At 36.6% G+C, this 22,616-nt stretch overlaps 2 protein-coding genes across 2 annotated transcripts; one reads left to right on the top strand and one right to left on the bottom strand.

The window, feature by feature from the left end:
- The first annotated feature begins 461 nt into the window (after positions 1-461).
- LOC114306686 (uncharacterized) lies at positions 462-15,935 on the top strand. The gene is made up of 4 exons (XM_028251979.2): positions 462-1,186; positions 1,527-2,393; positions 8,215-9,384; positions 12,635-15,935. The coding sequence occupies exons 1-4, from the start codon at positions 1,018-1,020 to the stop codon at positions 15,706-15,708; spliced, it is 5,280 nt and encodes a 1,759-aa protein (XP_028107780.2). The 5' UTR covers positions 462-1,017; the 3' UTR covers positions 15,709-15,935.
- A 1,672-nt stretch (positions 15,936-17,607) lies between these two features.
- LOC114283925 (uncharacterized) lies at positions 17,608-20,942 on the bottom strand. Its single transcript, XM_028226804.2, has 4 exons — positions 20,607-20,942; positions 18,818-18,974; positions 18,414-18,707; positions 17,608-18,331 (listed from the first exon to the last, which is right to left on the bottom strand). Exons 2-4 carry the CDS (start codon positions 18,953-18,955, stop codon positions 17,768-17,770), a joined length of 996 nt encoding a protein of 331 aa, XP_028082605.1. The 5' UTR covers positions 18,956-18,974; positions 20,607-20,942; the 3' UTR covers positions 17,608-17,767.
- Positions 20,943-22,616: the final 1,674 nt, after the last annotated feature.

Below are 22,616 nucleotides of genomic sequence, written 5' to 3' on the forward strand. Positions count from 1 at the left end.
ACAGAAACCCGTACTTATAGAAATCTGAATCGCGAAATCAACCAAACAAAATTGAATAATTTTTTTTTTCCCAACTAAGAAATTTAAATTTGAAAAATCAACCAAACAAAATTGAATAATTTTTTTTCCTAAGTAAGAAATTTAGGGGTGGTTTGGCATAACCTATTTTAGTCTATCTTTTTATCTTTTTTGAGTCATATTAATCAATATCTCTTCTCTATTTTTCTACACATCTTTTTATAAAAAGTCAAAAAGTACACTTATTTGAGACATCCCAAACCACCCTTTAAATTTGAATAAGCTAATGAGGAGGACAAGGGCAAATTGGTCATTTTAACCACAACCAGAAGTCGAGACGACGCGTGAAGCCACTGATTGTAAAAACAATGCAAAACCAGGGGCGTTTACGGGTTAACACCTATTAGGGCGAAAGTAAAAGCGCAAAATAAAAAAACACAGAAGGGGCGAGAATAGCGAAAAGCGAAAGGCCAAGGCGGACAGACAGAGCGAAAAAAAAATAAAAAAAAATTCATTATTTAGTGGACGCGAAAGAAGATTATGAACTCTGGTTTAATAGCGCCTTTGAGATACACACACACACTCTCTCTCTCTCTCTCTCTCATCAAGTCTGGGCTCTGTTCGTCCCTTATCGGCTCACGTGTTCTCACTTTCTCGCTCTATCGACAGCAAAGAAAGAGAGTGAGAATTCTAGAGAGAGAGAGAAGAGAGTGAAAGAGGAAAGTCCCCAAAACGAAGATCAGAGCAAACGGACGGCCGTCGTTCTTCTTCTTCTCCAATCGATTATTCGAAAGCCTAATCTGCGCAGTGCATACACCGAGCTTTGATCTGGTCTCTGCAATCCCCAGACATCTCCAATCTTCAAACTCTGTTCGCCTTGTGATGCCCTAGGTTTTGGTGGTGTTCGGTGCTGTGTTGTTGTTGAATCGGTGAATTGTTTTTGGTGTGTGTGTGTGTGTGTGTGGGCTTGTGCTCCATGCGATTGAGTGGTGGTTTTTCATGCCGCCGGAGCCATTGCCTTGGGATCGGAAGGACTTCTTCAAGGAGAGGAAGCACGAGAGGTTTTCGGATTCCGTAGGGTCCGTGTCTAGATGGAGAGATACTACTCCGCACTCCTCCCGCGATTTTGCTCGCTGGGGACCGCCCGACGTACGCACCAGACCTCCAGGTCAGTTTCTCTTTTCAAATCTCCAACTTCTCTTGTTCCTCCCAAAACTAGGCCCAAGTTTGGCCCCAATCTTCAACTTAGTTTCTTATCAAGGAATTGGGTTTTCACCCAGCTATTTGTCAAATACATTTATGTGCCTATATTCAGGGCGGATCTGTGGCTTTTTATGATGATTTATGTAGGGTGTTCATTACTCTCGATTATCCTCTAGATCTGAGGTTTTCATTGGAAAAGTAATTTTTTTTACTGTTGTTTGAGGAATACGCTTTTGCTTGTGAATCATTTTTTGGTGAATTGTAAAAATTATACTAATTTTTTTGTTTAATTTTTTGTGCTGAAGGTCAAGGCAAGCAGGGTGGTTGGCACATCTATTCGGAAGAATCTGGACATGGGTTCACGCCGTCTCGGTCCAATGAGAAGATTTTGGATGATGAGAGTTGTCGGCCGTATGGGGGGTCTCGTGCCGATGGGAAGTACATCAGGAATAGCAGCAGGGAATATAGAGGGGGTTCGACTAGCCAGAAGGATTGGAAAGGTCACTCTTGGGAAAATGGCTCATCTCCGAACGGTCATGGTCCTGCGAGGCCGGTTGATGTGAATGATCAGAGGTCAGTTCATGATAATAAGCTAACGCATAACACTCATCTTCATTCTGACTTTGTAAACACATGGGATCAACTTCACTCAAAAGAGCAGCATGATAAGACTGGTAGTGTTAATGGCTTGGGCACAGGCCAGAAACTCGAGAGGGAAAATTCGCTGCGATCAATTGATTGGAAGCCTCTGAAATGGACTCGATCGGGGAGCTTGTCATCGCGGGGTTCTGGCTTCAGCCATTCAGGCAGCTCAAAGAGCATGGGAGTGGATTCCATTGAAGTGAAGGGTGAAGTACAGATCAGAAATGTGACTCCATTACGGTCCCCTTCAGGGGATGCCGCTGCCTGTGAAACATCAGCTGCTCTATCTGAAGATGCAAGTTCCAGGAAGAAGCCACGTCTTAAATGGGGTGAGGGGCTGGCTAAGTACGAGAAGAAGAAAGTTGACCCTGATGATTGTGCGACCAAGCATGGAATGGATGTTTTTGGGAGCTTAGAACCGGTGCAATCTCATGCCTCAAATTTGGCTGATAAAAGCCCTAGAGCTGCAAGATTCTCAGACTGTGCTTCCCCTGCTACTCCCTCATCTGTTGCTTGCAGTTCCTCACCAGGTAAAATTCTTTCCAAACTTGAAATTGACTGATTTGTGACACATTTAACGCGAACTGAGCCCTTGTTATACTATTCAATGTGTGATTAATTCCATTAGTTCAATAATTCTATACAAACCTAGGGGCAGTTGTGCTTGGTGCAATGGCAGAAGGTTGGGCTAACAAATGTGAAATATTGTTTCTAGTTTAAGGCCTAGACTTGATTCATTGAATTATCATATTTGTGACTCGTTTAACCCAATTTGGACGATTGTTTTGTTCTCTAATAGTATGGAAATAATTTCATTAATACAACAATTCTGAATAAACCTAGCAGCCAATACCGGGTAAAATGTTCCCCATTTGTAATTTTGAACTAAACTAACCGATCCACAAGCAATTTTGTGATCACTGTGCTAGTGGGTTTGAGTATCCAGTTGATTTTATTTTCCTCCTGTTAGCAATTGATAAAGCTCCATTGTAAGAATATTGATTCCATTACTGTGATGAAGGGACATATTAGACGTAAATAACAAATTCTAGTTGCAATAAAACTAAATCATGCTAAGTTCAGGATTCAATATAATTGTGGTAGAGGTTGATGTTGATATGGTCATGATTATGGTTCATCGACTTTTATCATTTTTCCCATTGTAAAACCGCAATCTTCCACTTATAAATTACTCCAAAATATTGTTGTCTGTGTACCAGGTATTTCCCAAGTATGGGTACGCATACTGGGTATGCCAAATATGTATCTGATAATTTTTTTTTTTAATGGTGGGTGTGGCTTGGTTAAGGAATGGATATGTTTTGGGTACTTTTGTTTGTGGGGGGGGGGCATAAATGTAATTTTCAAAAAATATGAAGGTTTTGGAACAATGATGTTCGGCATATTTTAAAGAACTTTAGAACCATGTTGCATTTTTGTAATTATAAAAACATACAAAATACTTGAGTTCTTTTTTTGTTGGCCGTTACATATATCTGTATCGATCTCTTTCTCGCAGTCGCAAAATTTCTTCCATTCACGATTTGCAACAATTGACCGTTGTCAATCACCAACTCTAAATATTGTCATTGCTGATGCAATGCCGAATATTACCTTCTATCAACCCTTTGCCATTAAATTGGCTACATGGCCTACTTTTGGTTTTAGCATTGAACTTTGGTTTGTAGATTTGATCCTTAAACTGTTTTTGGCGTTAAATTTTGTTTGTACGTTATTCAGTTATTTTGTTGCATTTGATTTTTAATTGCCTTATATCATTCACTATTACAAATTATAAAATGTTTTTTTATGACGGACCTTGACCGAACCTATATCCTAAAGTTTTTAAGGTTTTGTCATATCAGCGTACTCGTAACCTATGAAGCATGGATACTTTGACAAACATGCTATACTCGTATCGGCATATGGTACTTCGTATGGTACTTCTGCATACGTACTGGGTACACAAAACATATTAAAAAATTTTCTTCTTAATTTTTGGTGTATTCAGACGTACCTTGTATGTACCTATGCCGTACCGTACTTCAGTCGAAACAATATTTTCTTCTACTACAGCGATAAAATTCCTTTCATTAGATTTTTTTTTTTAAATTTTAAATTTTTAGTTTTATGCGTAGCGTGATTCTAAAATTAAGTTATGGTTTGTAAATTATTTAATATAATGATATTTAATTTTAATTTATACCTTTACTTTTAACATTAGCTTTTAATTGTAGGTTGGATCTTAACAAATTAAATTATTTAATCAATTTCTGCATTACTCCAAATTAAAATAAATATTTTTTTATGAACGTACCAAGTCCAACCCGTACCTGTACCTTACTTTTTTTTATTATTTATATTTTATCGTATTCACGTACCTGTATTATATCCGTATCTGTACTCGTATTTGTATTTGTGTTTCATAGCCTGTAACGCATCTACATATGTGCTTCCTAGTCTTCCAAAGTGGTTGAATGAAGTGTCTTGTTTTGAACCTATATCCTGAATGAAGTGTATTGTTGAGTAGTGTCATCTTTGCTCGATAAGGCTCGTGAACATAAAAAAAAATAATCTAATAATATATCAAATAAATATTTAATAATTTATTTATTTATTTTATTCGTGTTTGATGTTGTGTAAATTTATATATTTAATAGATGATATTTATTATTAATATAAACATTCTTGTTTATTTTGCTCATAATTTTTTATTTTTTATCTTAATAAATAAATTATTTTGAGTTTAATTTTTTTTTTCAAGCTTGGGCCCGAATTTGGGTCGTTTATGTAATCGAGCAAGTTGGAGCTGAGCTCAAGCTCGATTATTGAAAGCTCGACTTGAGCTCTGCTCGAGCTCGACTAATTCTTTATAAACAAGTTCGGGTCGACTCGACTCGACTCGTATGCAATCCTAGTAATGTTTATTATTATCATTATTATTATTTATTTATTTTTTTCTCCCTTTCTCCTGCACCTTTATAGGTAATGTAATGTTTAAAAGCTTCAAAAAGTTTATCTTGTGGAACTGAACACTTGAATGCTTATTAACATATTTACATTTTTCTCTCTTTATTTTACTTTTATAGACCTTCATTGCTGAAATGTGAGGTTTGTTATTTCTTCTGCTTGTATCACCAAAATATGAACGTATCAATCACACTGTACAATGCATTGATGTTCTAGAAAATTGAAAATGTCATCTTGCCTATTTTGAACTATTGTCAAGTGGTTGTATGATTAAATGTTGTTAATGAGTTGTCTGTCTTTTGTGTAAGTTCATTAAGGTTTGGTATTTGCTTTGAAAAAGTGCTTGAAGTTAGCTATAACTAGGGGTGGGCATCGGCCCAACTACCCACCTAGCCCAGCCTGATATTTATAGGGTTTGAAATTTTATTTTGCCAAAAGGGTCCGGCTGGGCTGAGGTTTTGTGCCCATTAATATTCGGACTGGGCTTGGGATAAAGAGTTCTAGCCCAGCCTGGTCTGTCCATTTTTATGCAATATTAATTATAATTTTATATTATTTTAGGTATGAAATAAAGTATACAAAATATAAGGCACAAAAAGTATATATATACTTTTTTTTTTCTAAGGCTTAAATTAAAACATTTGTTCAAAATTATATTTGTTTTACGATTGAATTTTTTTAATGTTCTAAATTTAAATAATAAATAAAAGAATTTAAATAATTTAACTTCCATTAAAATAAAAAATAAAAAAAATACATGTTTATTGGGTTAAGTGGGGTGGGCTTGGGATTTAAATTGTTTTTGGGGCCGGGCTTGGGATTGCTAGATTAGGCCTGATGTCAAGTTGGGCCAGGCTTAGGATAACACATTCTCGTACTATATAGTGCAAGCCTGGCTTGGCTTAGGTTTGTCCACCCCTAGTTGTAATAGATGAACCAAGCTGATCCTCTAGCTTCCCATTGGACTCTTTTTTTCTAACATTGTGGTGGATTTAGATTTGGTTCGGATTCTTTTTATATTGTACCTCTTCTGTCATTTTGGTTCTTGTACTTTCAATTAGCTCGATTTTGAGTCTTAAATTTAGAATGTGTCAATTTAGTCTATTTGATAACATTGATTAAGGTTTTTGAAAGAAAATGGTCACTGAGTTGGTTGAGATTAACTTACTACTGAGTTGATCAAGTTTATAATTTTGCTTGTAAAAGCATAACGCATACCACTTATGTACACATTTTTTTATCAAAAATACTAATTGTAATTCAGTTGGATCAAATTGAGACAATCATAAATTCATGATCAAAATCAAGTCCATTGAAATTACAGGGACCAAAATGACACGGGCAAAAATATAGAGATTATCAATGTAATTTATCCGAGACACTTTTACCTGGAGAATAGGAACTTGATCTGATACCTTCAATAAGTAGCTGGTCAGGATATAGTTAATAGCTATGTTACCTATAGTATGGTAGGTTTGGTAAGAGGAACAGGAACAGGATTCATGGTTTTAAGAATGGGCTGCAACCGTTACGTGACTGTGTGGGTGGTTATCGCTGCCTGTTACAACTGGTATAATGGTGTGATTGAAAACCAGAGCTGTAACAGCCACTATGGTTATGTAACATTTGTTGCGGCACTGTTATGACATGGTTATGCCTCTATTTTCAGCAGATTCTGCATATAAGTTCTCTCTCTCTCTCTCTCTCTCTCTCTCTCTCTCTCTCTCAATGTCTAAAGTTTGACAAAAGCTACATACAAATGTTGTAAAATTTTTAGATATATGTGCTTCTTCAAATTCTACACGATGAAAGTTGTAATCATTGTTAAATCTATTTGAAGTGTTTCATTTTGTTGGTTGATTACTTGTTTGATCTATTTGGTTTTAAGTTAGATTTATTGAACTATGCTTTGATATCATGTATATACTTTTATATTACTATGCTTCGATATCTTGTTTACGTATGATACTATAACTTTATGTTTGTGACCTGATGGCTATTGATATCATACATGCTGCATTTGTTTTTGTTCATAACAATGGAAACACTATTCACCTGTACAATCAATAAAATATAGAAAATTAAATACATAATAAAAATCTCACATTTTTCTTCATAACAATGGAAACACTATTCACCTATACAATCAATAAAATAAAGAAAGTTAAATACATAATAAAAATAAAAATCTCACTGGCGTTGTAAAACTTGTGTAAAAATTAGTACATATATTAAATTGTCTAAAAACTAAACAAAATCAAACGAAACAAATATTAACCTTACTAAATGTGATTCTCAAATAAAAACATGTGTGTTACAATATGGCTGTTACATGCCACAACTGTCATTGCCACTATTACCGTTGTTGTGGCTACCACCGTTATTTTAAATCTTATGCCACATGCTCTAAAATGTGGTACAATAGAGATAGATTTTTTAATTTGACATCCAATATGATAGTGTATTTTTCTTCAATTAATTGTTCAACGACTTAGTTCTATGAGCATTATGACCCAATGTGATACATTTTGTCAATCCAAAACTCCATCTCATCTAAATTTTTGTTCATTATATCTGAACAACCTTGAGGTTATGAGTTCAAGTCGCAGGGTAACCACTTTGTGCACTATGTCAAAGGTTGTGTGTACCCAGTATTTCTCCTCCCAAACACAGATTAATGTGTACTAATAATTGGATGTTTTTATATCTGATTTTTTTCTTTATTAAGAACTTTTAGACTCCATTTGTTTCAATGTAAAATGTTTTCCTCAAAAATATTTTATGCATTTTTTGTTGTTTGGTTTGGTTGAACAAAAAGTAAATAAAACATGTTTAACGAAAATATTTTTCTTCATAGTCCCCAAAATGACTTACCATTAAAAATTCCTAAGTCAATTTTTAGGAAGTTCAGTTCCTGCAACCCTTTTAGGACATTGATCTTTCAAAAGGTGAAAGGGTGGCTCTTCAATGGCTTTCTGTCCAACACAAACAATCAAAAGTTTAAGTTTTTGTCTTGAGGGTCCAAAACAAAAAAACAAAAAAAAAAATTGTGTAAAATCAATTTGCATGAAAATTATTTTTGGGTGAAATATTTTACGGAAAAACAAGCAGAGCGTTAATGTAGAACATAGAAAAAAATATGGGATCGCTTTAGATTGCTAAATTTATTATTTTGGAACGAAAGTGTACCACGTTTTAGAATGTTCGTTTTAAAATGTAAATTGCTTTCCTTGTTCCTAATTTGGCTCAAAATCTCTACTTCTCTTTCCTCTATTTGTAATTATTTGTATTTCTAAATAATGTACATCCGTTGTATCATGTTTTTCCAAATTATTTATTTATTGAGCATCTAATTTTTAATTTTTTGCCTTCTTGTAACAGGTGTGGAGGACAAACCATTTGTAAAGGCAGCAAATATTGATAATGATACTTGTAATTTAAGTGGTTCACCAAGTCTCCACTCTCAGAATCATCTTGAGGAGGGGAGGGATTTTAATTTAGAGACCTTGGAGCTCACTCCAATTGCTAATTTAAGCACTTCACTTAGTGAATTGCTTCAATCTGATGATCCAGGTTCTGTTGATTCTAGCTTTTTGAGGTCCACTGCTATTAGTAAGTTGCTGGTATGGAAGGGTGATGTTTTGAAGGCGTTGGAGATGACTGAATCGGAGATTGATTCACTTGAAAATGAATTGAAGTTGTTGATATCTGAGTCTGGAAATAGTTCTTGTCCAGTGGCATCCCGTTCTTTGCATGGGGAATGTCAAGAAAAACCTTGTGAAGAGCTAGTTGTTGTCTCCAATTTAATTCCTCGGCCTTCTCCCTTGCAACTTGTTTCTTCTGGAGACATGATTGTGGAGAAGGCAGTTGGTAGCTTGGAAAAAGAACATGCTGACGTTAGAGATGAGGATGTTGATAGTCCAGGCACTGTAACTTCTAGATTTGTTGAACTTCATTCTTCAGCAAAAGGTGCCGCCCTGACTGATCTGGTGAAGCATGCCAAGAGGTCTGGTGATTTGGATGCAAGTGAATCCAGAAACATGGAGGCAAAATGTTCTGTGCACGATTCCAGTGAGGAAATGACAGAAGGTTTATCCACTTCTGAGGGTGGGGATGAGCTGATAGCAAACAAGAGTTGTGTTGCTTCCGTTGATGTGAATTTCCATTGTGACAGGGAAGACACATTATATGATCTAATACTGGCTTCCAACAAAGAATCAGCAAATAGAGCTTCTGAAGTATTTAATAAGCTATTGCCATCTGATGAATGCCATATCGATATTTCGAAAACATGCAGATCCTCTATTTGGCCGAATGATCCACTGATCAAGGAAAAGTTTGCAATGAGGAAGCGTTTTTCAAGATTTAAGGAGAGAGTTATTACTCTCAAGTTCAGGGCGTTTCAGCACATTTGGAAGGAAGATATGCGATTGATTTCTATAAGAAAAAATCATGCAAAATCTCAGAAAAGGTCAGAACTAAGCTTGCGTACACCACATGGAAGCTATCAGAAGCACCGGTCCTCCATTCGTTCTCGTTTTTCTTCTCCTGGTAAGAATAATTCTTTCTTAATTTCTTTGTGCTAGTAGTTGTTTTTTGGCAACTTCTTAACCTATCATGGTTATGAAACACAAACACAACTTATTTCTTGTTATTATTGGGATTAATCATCTCCAAGTTTAATTATTTCCCTTCATTTGAGTTCTTTCTGCTTGGAATTTGGATTGTGAGGCCTTTATCTACTATATTTAGGTATACTTTGGGTGTGGGGTTCATTGTAATCTGTTTTATTAGTATTTTTTCTTTCATTCTTTTTATCTTTGATCACCTCTCCCTTTTGTGTGAAATGTGGTACGTCAATACTTTCTTGGAGGGTAACATTTGAATGTCCTGCATACCTGCAGACACTCGCACATAATCTGCACATTGAGTTCTGTACTTAGGCAAGCTGTATGTTGTTAGTTAATCCAAATACAGAGTATAAATTCATCTTTGATTAACATAGGCCCAAGGAAAATTGTTACTTGGTTACCTGTCATGTTTTACAAAATAAAACAGGATACTTTGGTCTTCTTGTGCATTGATGATGAACCTGTATTTTTTGAGTAAAATAATTGTAGGTTGAGCAGAATGGGGGTTTGTGTTTCTTGGTTTTCTCAACCTTTAGGACAATTGTGTTGATATGATATGACATTGGTGCATGTGATATTCATACAAATCTTGTTTAATACATTAGGATGGTGGAGTTTTGGAAACTAGATTAACTTTTTATTTGTTTTTTCTATTTGGCCTCATTTGGCAACATCATTTTTAGCCTAAAAGTAAAAAAGTCACTAAAAAAACCAAAAAACCAACAACCTATACCAAAAAGTCAAAGATTCTATTTTCTCTCTACTTTTTGCACATCTTTTCATAAAAATTAAAAAGTCATCCTAAACATACTAGTTTTTTTTTATATAATATTTTAGCCAAAAAGTCAAAAAGTTAAAAAATCCTTTAGGTGCAGTGGTTCTGTGTCTTGCATGACAACGGCCTTATAACTTTTATTATTTATTTGGAAGTTTCTGTTTAAACTTCCAAATTTTATTTTTATTTTATTCTTTTTTTAGCATGCACATCCAGAGTTTCTTTTTCTTATTCAGATTTAGCACAGCATGTTGACCTTAAAGCAATTTGTTTTTTGTCCTTTTGTTTTTCTGATTAGTAGAAAACAATCCACTTAATTGCCATCATATTGTTCTCTCTCTCTCTCTCACACACACACACACACACACACCATCCTAGCACCACTTCTATATACAATCACATCTATTACAGTTGACATGCATTCTTTCATTGGTACCCTTACCTTTTGTAAAACTTCCCAATTTTGTTTGAGGGAAAATATATTCTCATTTTGATTCTTCTTTACCAATTCCACTTTAAAATGCTGTACTAGAGTCCTTGGACTTGTAAACCATTTTGCTCACGAGGTTGTCCAGTGCTTCGCTCGACTAATCTGCTGGGTACATTTAATACCCTTATCCTACATATTATACCGGGTAATTACTGTGCCTAAGCTTTGGGGGTGGCCTCAAGGGGGAGTGAGGAATGAAATAGTTAACCTAGACTTGTGAATTTGGTGGAAACTTTTTTGTCTGTTAAGTGTTGTTACATCCAAATTACACTACTCCACTATATCATCACATTGACGACATTCTTGAATGCATTCTGAAGTTACCACCCTCAACAACATTTTTTTTGTAAACCCAATGATCTAATGGGGAACATTATGCATGTTCTCTTAGCGGTCTTTTATTTATTTATTATTATTATTAAATTTAAAGAGATAATCATATAATTCTTTCACCAGTCATAAAGATCTTTACTAATGAAAAGGGGAAGGGGTGAACAACAACATTTTTAACCTTAAAGGGAATCTTATTTTGGAGTAAAGGTGAAAAAGTTAAAAGATTTAAATTATCAAGCTCTGTTCAGTAGATTGTTTAAGATTTCTACAATACGATATTTGATCTATTTATTTGCATTGTAAAGGGACTGAATTGAATAAAAATATTCAAATTACAAGTTTTAGTATTTTAACAGTTGAAAGGCCTGCATAAAAGTCTCGTATATTTCCACACGTTCACTTTTTCTGATAGAGCTTGTTTTAGGCAGAGAAGCTTCAGAATCGTAGTATCAAATTTCTGATTTCAGTGGGATCAGGAATGGACTGCTTGTGCTACTGAAAGTATATCATGTTCAGTATCTGAATTTCCTTGCAGGCTGAAGATCCTTATTTTGAACTTGTCTTCAGAGTATTCTGTTGCTGCTTATGTGAAATGGATATGGTTTGATTATTGGCCATATTATGAACTTATGCGATCCGAGTTTATGTTCTGTATCATTGAGAGAGATGGTTGTGCTCCAGTGCTAATAACCTTAAAGTTAATGGTTTCAGCATTTCTCATGATTCTTTGGAGATAAGGATGATTTGCCATGCTTTGGACTACGTATTGAGCAAGTTTGTTCAAAGCACTACTCCTGCCCATTTTTCAGTGCCTTTTCATTATGTTCGAACTTTGGCTAAGCAGATGATTTTTTATGAGGACCCAAATATTTACTTTTAGAAGTGTTTGTTTTTCATTGTTGAATACTCTCTGCATCCTGTGACATGTGGAGGGTTTATGCTTTTTCAAGGAACAAGGTCCGGGAATAACATTAGTTTGTTGTGATGCATTTTCTGAAGAGACCTGGGTATACATTTCATGTCATTCTGATTATGGATCTTCAGCTGAGTTTAAGTGAAACTTACTATTATTCTTATACAACAGAAGTCCTACATTCGTTTCCTGAAAATTGGTATTCGAGTAATTCCCTTACTTCTTTGAAGGTGTATGCCGCCACCCCCTTGTAAGAGAATGGCATTTATATCTAAGATTAATCGAAGTTTTGAAAAACTGAAGAAATTTTAGGTTAGCGGAGGGATGTTCAGGGAAACATGGTATGGCTCAGCTTCTGTGGATGCTTCTTCATCTGATGAAATATAGTTACTTGATTGCTGCTAATTGATTTTGCTAAATATTTACTTCTGTTTGTCTTTATTGATGTTTGATGTTATTTTATTCTTATTTAGATTTTGGTTATACATGTGTAATATATATTTATTCATGAGACCATTTCTGACAGCATCTTGGATATTCATAAAGATTATCCTAAGATTTTGATATGATATGGAGTTAAGTTTCCGTGATGACTTTGTTCCGAGTCTATGAGCTTACTTTTCCGGTTTTGATTGTTATTTTGATTGTTGTCTTTGCAGCTGGGATTTCAACCCCAACCCTGGCCCCTACAAAAGAGAGCATTAATTTTACGAGGAAGCTGCTTTCAGATTCGCAGTTCAAGATTTACCGGAATTCTCTTAAAATGCCAGCGTTGATCTTGGACAAGGAGAGTATCTGTTCTAGGTTTATTTCAAGTAATGGATTAATTGAAGATCCCTGTGCAATTGAAAAGGAAAGAGCTATGATCAACCCCTGGACAACAGAAGAGAAGGAAACTTTCTTGGATAAGCTTGCCACTTCAGGGAAGGACTTCAGAACGATTGCTTCTTTTCTTGATCACAAGACAACTGCAGATTGTGTTGAGTTCTACTACAAAAACCATAAGTCAGATTGTTTTGCGAAAACAAAGAAGAAGCCAGAGTTTGCTAAGCTAGGAAAGTCCTGTTCCACTAGTAACTACCTGGTAACGTCAGGAAAGCGATGGAATCGCATGGCAAATGCGGCATCCCTTGATATGTTGGGTGTGGCTTCAGCAATTGCTGCTAATGCTGATAATGGTATGCAAAATCAACAAAAAGCTACAGCAAGGTTCTTAATGGGGGTGACTGGTGATTATAGAGCATCCCAAGGTGATGAAGGCATCATGGAGAGGTCAGGTGGTCTTGAAATTTTTGGTAATGAAAGGGAAACTGTGGCTGCTGATGTCTTGGCAGGTATTGGTGCTTCGCTATCATCGGAAGCAATGAGTTCTTGCATCACTAGTTCTTTTGACCCTGGAGAGAGCTGCCAGAACTGGAAGTGCCAGAAGGTGGGTTCTTTGTCAAAACGACCTTTGACACCTGAGGTTACTCAGAATGTTGATGATGAGTCCTGTTCGGATGAGAGTTGTGGGGAGATGGATCCTACTGACTGGACGGATGAGGAGAAGTCTATTTTTATGCAGGCCGTGTCATCTTATGGTAAAGATTTCATGAAGATTTCAAGGTGTGTAAGAACAAGGTCCAGAGATCAATGCAAGGTCTTCTTTAGCAAGGCCCGGAAGTGCCTTGGACTTGATATGATTCATCACGTGCCTGGTGATGAGGGGATGCCGATAAGTGATGATGCTACTGGCGGTGGGAGTGACAATGAAGATGCTTGTGTTACTGGTTCGGTTGTATGCAGTGAGAAATCAGTGTCTAAAATGGACGAGGACTTGATACTCTCTGATTTGAACATAAACCATTGTGAACCTGATCCTGCAGAGACCATGGACTTGCAGAATGACCCGAATAGGTCAGAGGAGAACAATGAGACAGGACAATTTGATTGTAAAGACCCCGAACTTCAAGTAGAGCATTTGGTTACTGATGACTTGTTGGCAGACAGTAAACCAGAAGTAGATTTTGATGGCGACAGTAAGATGGAAGATGATGTTGATGGCATGCCTGTGATAGTGCAGACCCATGAAAATGCTATTTTGCCTCCTGATACCGAAGTTGAAGGAGATGAAGCTGCTGGAGATGGTGCTTGTTTGGGAGAACCAGTATCTGCCAAAGAGGCTAATGATCATGGCCTGCCTGTATCAGGTGCTGAAGGTGAGACTATAGCTGTAAGTCAGAGTTCTACTGTGTGTTTTACAACAGAAGTGGAGGTGCAACAAATGGTGTCAGAGAACAAGCAAGATGAAAACAAGGATGCAAATGCAAGTGGCCCAAGTAACATAAATTGCTCTAACGAAGTCTTACATACAGATGGAACCTCTTCTGATCATGTGCCAGATGCAAATGCTCCTCTGGAAATTGGTGTTGGCCCCAAAGAGGAGCAGAAGATTGCCCTGGAGTTGAGTGCTCCACAAGTGCCTTCTGTCATCTCACTGGAGCAGGATGTTTCTCTTGTAAATGCAAATTCAACCGAAGGTCCTGCTGCTAGTCAGTATGAGAAGACTCTCAAACAGGATACACCATTGACATTAGCTTTAGAAACAATCAGAGATCAGCAGTGTCAAAAATCAACCAGTGCGGATGATTATAACCAGCATCAGTCCATCAATTCTGTGTTGGGGTGTGCCGAATCCGGTCAAATTCTCAGGGGATATCCATTAGCAGTGTCAGCCAAGAAAGAGATGAATGGGGATATCACTTCCAGGAAACTGGCTTCACTTCAATGTCTCTCAAAGGCTGAAGGGAATTTTCATTCTGATTTGTATTTTCTTCAAAAATGTAAAAGTTCAAAAGCTCGGAGCTCAGTGGCTGAGCTTCCATTCCTGTCCCAAGACCAGAAAAGCAATCATTCTAGGCCTCATTCATTGAGTTCATCAGATACAGAAAAACCATGCAGAAATGGTGATGTGAAACTGTTTGGTCAGATTTTGACTCACCCGTCATCTCAGCAGAAACAGAATACTACTAGTGATATCCAGGAGAATGAAGATAAGGGGGTTCAACATCCTAAGTTCAGCAGCAAGAATTCCAACCTTAAATTCACTGGAACTCACAGTCTAGATGCAAATTCAACTTCATCAAAGTTTGACCGGAATAATTATCTGGATCTTGAGAATGTTCCTGTGAGGAGTTACGGTTTTTGGGATGGAAATAGAATACAGACTGGATTTTCTACATTTCCCGACTCTGCCATCCTTCTGGCAAAATATCCTGCTGCATTTGGTAGATACTCTACGTTGTCCAATGCAGAGCAGCAGCCATTGCATTCAGTTGTAAAGAGTAGTAATGAGTGTAATTTAAATGGTGTATCGGTTTTCTCTAGTAGGGATATGAGTAGCAGCAATGGAGTGGCAGAATATCAGTTGTACAGGAATCGAGAGGGTACTACTAGGGTGCAGCCATTTGCAGTTGATATGAAGCAGCAGCGGCCAGACATGTTATTCTCTGAGATGCAAAGACGGAATGGGATCGAGGCTGTCTCAAGTATACAACAACAGGCTAGGGGGATGGTTGGTATCAATGTTGTGGGGAGAGGAGGGATTCTTGTTGGGGGAGCGCGCAATGGCATTTCAGACCCTGTGGCCGCTATCAAAATGCATTATGCAAAAACTGAACAATACAATGGGCAGACAGCGAGCATTATCAGAGAGGAGGAATCGTGGAGAGGTAAGGGGGATATAGGCAGGTAGTGTGTGTAGAGAGGGCCCTCTTGAAGAAGGCCCTCGATGGCAAATTCGCTCTTTGCCATCTTGTATAATAGTTTTGTAACTTCAATGCAACAATTGATAGGGCAATGAATGGTTCCAAATCCGTTTTTTTTGGTTTAAAAAAATTTCTAGATGCTTTGTAATATTGCAGCAGCTTTGTATTTGTTGTATTTGATGGAAATAGACAAAATAATCTTGAAAGTTTGCGACGTGGTGGGCTAAATTAAGATTCTGATGCATTTATCTGGTTTACAATCCATTCGCTCTTCTGCATGTTGACTACTTTCTTTCACTTTATGGTAGAAGCACTTGTTCTGTGAGCTGTGATGTTTGATTTTTATAATGATGAACATTGAAACTCAACTTTGTTTTCTGAAGCATCTCAACTGTCTTAACCTGTAAAGGTCAGTTTGTTAGGGACATCAATTTATTATCTATTTTTTAGTCTGATAATGATATCATTGCTCTTCCAAGGTTGGCTTTTGGAACCTGTGTTTGATTTATTCTGTGCGCTTGGGTCTGTTAGTTGTACTCTTCACTTTTCATAGAATCAAGTGTAAGTGTTTGCCGGCATTCACATGTGTCCTTTACAAACAAATACTAGTTCAAATTGTTTTATAATAAGATCCTGTCATTGTTTTGAAGATTTATTGCTGAGTTTTGTTCAACTCTTCCCAGTACACTTATTCTGACCTTTGCAACCAGTGGGTGCACATCATGTGCTCTACTGAGCACCCGTGTTTTGTAGTTGTGGGTTGCAGGTGAGGTGAACACGGGGTGCATTTTGGAGACGAGCAAGTGGAGTCAAGTAACAGTGAATTCCAAATCTGTGGTTTGATGATGATGATGCTCAACCCCACACCGATTGATTCCCAGGTATGTCATTATGATTGTTAATATTGTTTAGAAGAAGGGCATAATTGTGGGATCTCTGTTGTAAATTTATTATTGAAAAAGTTTAGTATCTCATGAAGTTGCTTATGGAACCTGTGAATGGCCTATTCTAACTCTGAATTTGATTTGTTGTCATTTTCTGTTAAGTCACTCAAAGCCATGTTTAAGCCCCAATTCATCCTGGAATTTTACTTTTTTGTAGTAAGCATGACGTGTGTTAGGTAAATCTAATCTTAGGCAATGAAAAATTGTAAATGAGACTACAGTTTTTACTTGATCCAAGTGACGGAAGGATTCCAATTTAGCTGTTTTACAAGATTTGCTTGATCTAAGTAACAGAAGGATTCCTATTTAGAATGAAATGAAAATGACTTCCGAGGACAAAAATGCTCTTTGTTAACGACGAAATAAATATTTATTTCACCATTTAAAGTCTCATATAATTTTTTATTTTTAAATTTTTTTTTTTTTCTTCGTGTTTTAGATTTGATTAGATTCACTTTTATAATTTGTTTTCAAATTAGCGGATAGATGATAGTAAGAGACTTTCTTCGGGAGGGAAAATGTGAAGAGAAACCCAAAATGTCAACTCTAGAAGGTTGTAATAAGAATATGAGATACCATTGCTCTATGTCAGCACTTTCCCACAATTAACTTCACAAACTCTCTGTTGGATATCACTTCTATGAACCAATCTTTTGCCAGACTATATCGTGTTTGGATCCAATGAAAAATGAAAGGAACAGGAAATGATAAGAAAAGAAAAGAAATTATTATTTGGTTTGATCAGGAAAATGAGAAGATAGAAAAATGATAATCGATAAAAATCATTTTTTGTTTAATTACTAAAAATAAATAAAAACATACATGTAAATTCATTTGCCTTACCCTTGACAAATTCAAAACTCAAGCGTATAATCCTAATAGGCCTAGCCGAAACCCAGATCAAAGGTGAAAAAAAAAGGAAAAAAAAAATGCACACAGCAGTTAAAAGAATATTCGATCTCCATGTATTTTCCTTCAATTCCTGACATCAGGTCTTTCAAATGGCCAAAATGGAAATAAAAAATGAAAGCAATTACTTTGCAAAACACTGTATGATACAATATCTCACAGACTACTAAAATGTTAGCAGTAGCACACATTTTCAGCCGATAATGATGGCCCTATCATGTGAAAGAGGAACTTGTGACTGACTAGAACAACCAACTGAAGTTTCTGTAAGAGGTAATTTTCTTGCAGCAACTGCCTCCAACCGTTGTCGCTCTGCCCTAGATCCGATAACCTGTCCCAATACCGATGCTGCAATGGTAAGCGCCATAGCGGTCTTAGGCATCAACACGGACTTCCTAATCATAGCAATGAATGGAACAGCTGCATGGACAGCTGCAAACCATGATGGCGAAAATTTCCGAGTGTGTTCCCTCCAAATCCCTAACGGAATGTTTGCAGCCATGCCCAGTACTCCAATCACGAGAATTTTTGAGGGGAGGGGTTGGGGTCGGAGTGTTTTTGCAAAGGCGGTTCGTGAAAGAGCTGCCCGGGCTGCAATAATGGCTGGTGGGCACTTGAATTTCATGCCTGGAGGTGGTTGAAGAGCCTTTGCCACAAGTGGGAGGACGTGACTCACTGCCCGGTATGACTTTGCTATCGGACAATTCCCTGTTTCTAACCACTCGTTGCTTGTTGCCTCGTGCATCGATTCTCCTCCCTAAAAAATTAAAACATTATGTTTAGGAAGCGAAAATTTTGAACTCTGTTGCTAGGTTTTAGATTGGTAGTCATGCTATTACCTGTGAAGAAGTTTCTTTCTTGGATGGATTGGATTTTCTTTGCTGATTCTTCAATTTCTGAGAAAATGCATCGAAGCCAAAGGGGCCTCCGGGTCCAAAAGCTGAGAGACTAATGGTGGCTGCCTTCGCTGCTAAAGGACAAAATTGAGGCGTCGCTGGTTCAGATACTAACTTCTCAGAATGCATGGTTGATCTTCTAGAAAGCGGGACAACACCATTTTGGCCATGGAAAACACTGAATGCCAAGTCGAAATTTGGACCATCCTCGAAAATCGGACCTTTAGCTCCTAGTACCTGAGTTGGAAAAGAAGAAAAAATCTTGAGAAAATGGTTTATGTAATGAGTATGGGTGCACAAGTGAAGGGATCAAACCACACAAGTCATTAATAGATTGTACAACTTACAGGCATTGGGAAAGCCATTGATGAGGAGAAGGAGAAACTAGTGGGCTCATTGATGTTCTGCAAGAAAGGGCACTTAGTAATGTCCTGTTCCAAAGAAGCTTCGGACTCCTCGGCTATGTTTTTGAAGAAAAAAACCATTTTGTGCAAGCTCGATGACCTACAAAGAGAAAAGAAAGCGTTAAAATGATAGTCGCTAATAGAAAGGCTAAGAGTGCAATATGAAGCATGTAGTTAAGGATTAAAATATGAAAAAGTAAAAAAAAAATTCAATTAGAGCATTACATAACAACAGAGTTAGCAAACAATAAACAAAAAAAAAAAAAAAAAAAAAAAAAAATTAGAGCTTTTTAAGATCCACCAAATATGTAATCATGAAATGCAAGAACTCTACTTAAATAGTAATAAATATTTCAACAGAAAATTTCCGAGTATTTACAATTTCCTAGACAAAATTCCTAATGGAAAAATGTAAAACATGGGTTGATGATTCAAAAAGCTTGAGATTTCATTGAGTTAGAAGAGTGGCATGACACAATTTGTGTGCAGTTAAAGTTTGAGCTCTGAATCATTGCCCTCAAATATAAGCAGTCTTCACTGCAAATTGTTCAAAAAAACTAAACCATTTTGACTTTTTTAAAACCTATAATTCCAGGACTGTTTTTATTAAACGTAATCATCAATCCTAACCAAAATCCTTGGAACACGCCCTAACTAGCTAAATGTAATATCAGTCTTTTTCCTTTTGTAGCTTTACTTAATTATTAATATTCGACACTTAACCGATCATGTTCTCTTTAACAATTTCACTTAACTACTCAATATTCGACATCTTAGCATCTTAATCCAACCTATAGGCTATTCCCTCTACGTCTCGAACCACAAAGGTTTAGTTGATCCAATGATCCTATACTCAATGTGATGGTTGATATTGGGTTTGATACCAAATAACATGAATCTTTAAGTAGAACACTCTTAAAAAAACTAACTTGCAAGGGAACTGAATGCAAGGGGATGATGTGGGATCGTAACACAAATCATATACCAAGCAAGCAAATTAAACTTTAAGTCTCATCAAATGAGATTGGTTGCATGAATTCTTCTTTTTTACTCGACTCTATCCAAAACTATTTTGTTAGTCTGTAATACTAATCATACATGCAACGAAAATAAATAATGCTATGTAACTAAAAAAGTTAACTTGAAAAGTATGACGTCAATCATTTGAGACCCACATCCCAACTACTTTAAACCTATGATTTAAGGCCATGTTTGTTTGGGTGGACATGAGCTTAGGATTGAACTAATAGTCCAATAAAATTATTAATCCGATGTTTGGTTAAACAATTGAAGTACGGACTAATTATTTTAAACTTGACTATTAGTTAAGATAGGATACATAATCTAACGGATTCGTAATCCTAGGACTATTAGTCATGGGAATGCTAATCCAGTCCGCCCAAACAAACATGACCTAACAATTTTTTTAAAAAAAATTATTATTATTATTATTATTTGAGGCAAAAATTCGTTTTCCATACAACAAAGGGTTCACAATTCAAGACTTGAACATCAAAACACTATGCATATTTATGAACAATAAAAACAGTGAATTTTCATGTATTGAACCGTCTAGAACTTAAGAATATCCAATAATTGACAAGAACCCACATCAAAATAACTGAGAGATGATAGTAATAATCAAAACACAATATATCTACAGACACATACAGATATACATGTGTATATATATATATATGCATATATAGAAAAAAGAAACATGTAAGTATACCTTTAGATGCAGCGTCCAGCAGAGATTAAGGCGAGAATGGCGAATACGAAAAACAAAGAGAGAGAAACAGAGAAAAGGGAGGAATCAAAGGGAGAGATGAACAAGTAGTAGGTAAATTGTGGAGGAATAAATCAAAATAGAAAGAAAGAGAAAAAAGAAGATGATTTTACGGAGTGAGAAAGAGTAAACAATGATCATATATATATTATATATACATATAGAGAGAGAGAGAGAGAGAGAGAGAGAGAGAGAGATGTGCATGCATTCCACACGCCAACTTTCACATGGGAAGTTGGAACCGGTGGTGTTCTGCTTTTGACTGAAGACAGAGTCAATGTTTGGCAGCTGTTCCTATAAGCCGTGCTTTTAAATGCATCCCGCCCACACGTGTGTATCAGCCTCACTATTGAATCGTGTGCTCTTACGAATGTAATTTGAGCGTTGCTGCTAGCACAATACACTTACGTCTTATTTGTCATCATTTAAAAAAATTAAGAAGTTAAACAGTGATTATTTTATTTAAGTTATATCATTTTATTTAAGTCATATCATTTCTTTATCACATCATTTTAAATTCAATCCATACTCAAATCATATTTCTTAAAAAGTCAAAAAGTATACTTATTTAGATCATCCAAAACCACCCTAATTTCTTTACAACTTCAACCAATTAATTTTAAGCGATTTTTACTAGCTGGTCCCAATAATTGAATCTATTACTCATTAAGTCCTAAATTTCTATCTCATGCACTAAGAAGTCTTATTTTATTTTTTTTATTCTGATTTTACCCTTGCTACCAGCGGGTTAAAATCCCTATTTAAATCATCCCAAACGCTTTTTAAATCTTTAATTGTTTATACTATTTATTACTCAATAAGTTTTTCAATTTGTATTAACTTCTCTCTTGATCATTTTTCCAAAACTCTTCTTCTTTCTCATCTCTCTCTCTCTCTAGAAAAATACCACCATTCTCATTGATAATTTTATATTTATACAATGATGAATTTATCATTGATTTGTCATTATAGATGTGAATATATTGGATGGGTCAATCTATCAGTGATAAATTTATCACTAGAAAGATGATAAAGAGCAGATGATAAAGGAATGGTTATGTTGATCTACGACACGAAGGCTAACAATTTTCTACAAAGGCCTTTTCTTTTCCTTTTCCTTTTCCTCTTCATCTTCTCTCTCTCTCTCTCTCTCTCTCACTCTCATTATTGTTATTATTATTATTATTATTATTATTATTCTCTTGTCGCCATCAGATCTTAGGAGATAGTAACAGTAGTGAGTGCCAGAGGTTGCCGGAGGTGATCGTCAAAGGTTGTCGGAGGTTATCATCGGCTGTTGAAAGTACTTGTCGATGGCTAGAAGTGGGAGGTCGTAGGTCATGGCAGTGATTTGATGATTGAGTTGTTGAAGGAAGTGTAGGAAGGGTATTTTGGGGATATTAAGAGGTGAAAAAATGAAGAGGACTTACAGGTAAATAAATTTGGTCAATAGGACCGGTTCTTAAGTCCCCTTAATTTTAAATTTTATCAAAATTTTCACGACCCGAGATGAGCCCAACTCGCTTAGGCCTGGGGTGGGCTCAGCTCGCTTAGGCCTAGGCTCGAGCCCAACCAAGGACCCTAGGCCTAAGCCGTCATTTTGAAGCCCAGCCCAGCCCGCCTTGCCTGTTCAAGGCTCACTCAAAGCCCGATTCAAGGCCTGACCCGCCCAAGGCCTAGTGTCATTTTTAGTAGGAAAAAAAAAATGTTTATGCCTGGCCTAAGCCTGAGCCTAGGCTTGCTCGCCCAGCCCGTCGGCTTGAATACCTCATAGGCCTATGCCCGGGCCTAGGCCTGGGCCTAATTTTTTGGGCTGGCTCAACCCGACCCAAATTTTGGCAGGAGCTTGAATGGCCCATAGGTTGGCTCGAGCCTGGGCCAGGTCGGGCTGGGCCCAATTTACACCTCTACCCCACTTATAGCTTTAGCTATCCTTCACTAACACAAGATTCC

This window comes from Camellia sinensis, chromosome 8 (assembly GCF_055761805.1).
Source record: "Camellia sinensis isolate YWXY chromosome 8, ASM5576180v1, whole genome shotgun sequence".
In the NCBI taxonomy this organism is placed as follows: Eukaryota; Viridiplantae; Streptophyta; class Magnoliopsida; order Ericales; family Theaceae; genus Camellia; species Camellia sinensis.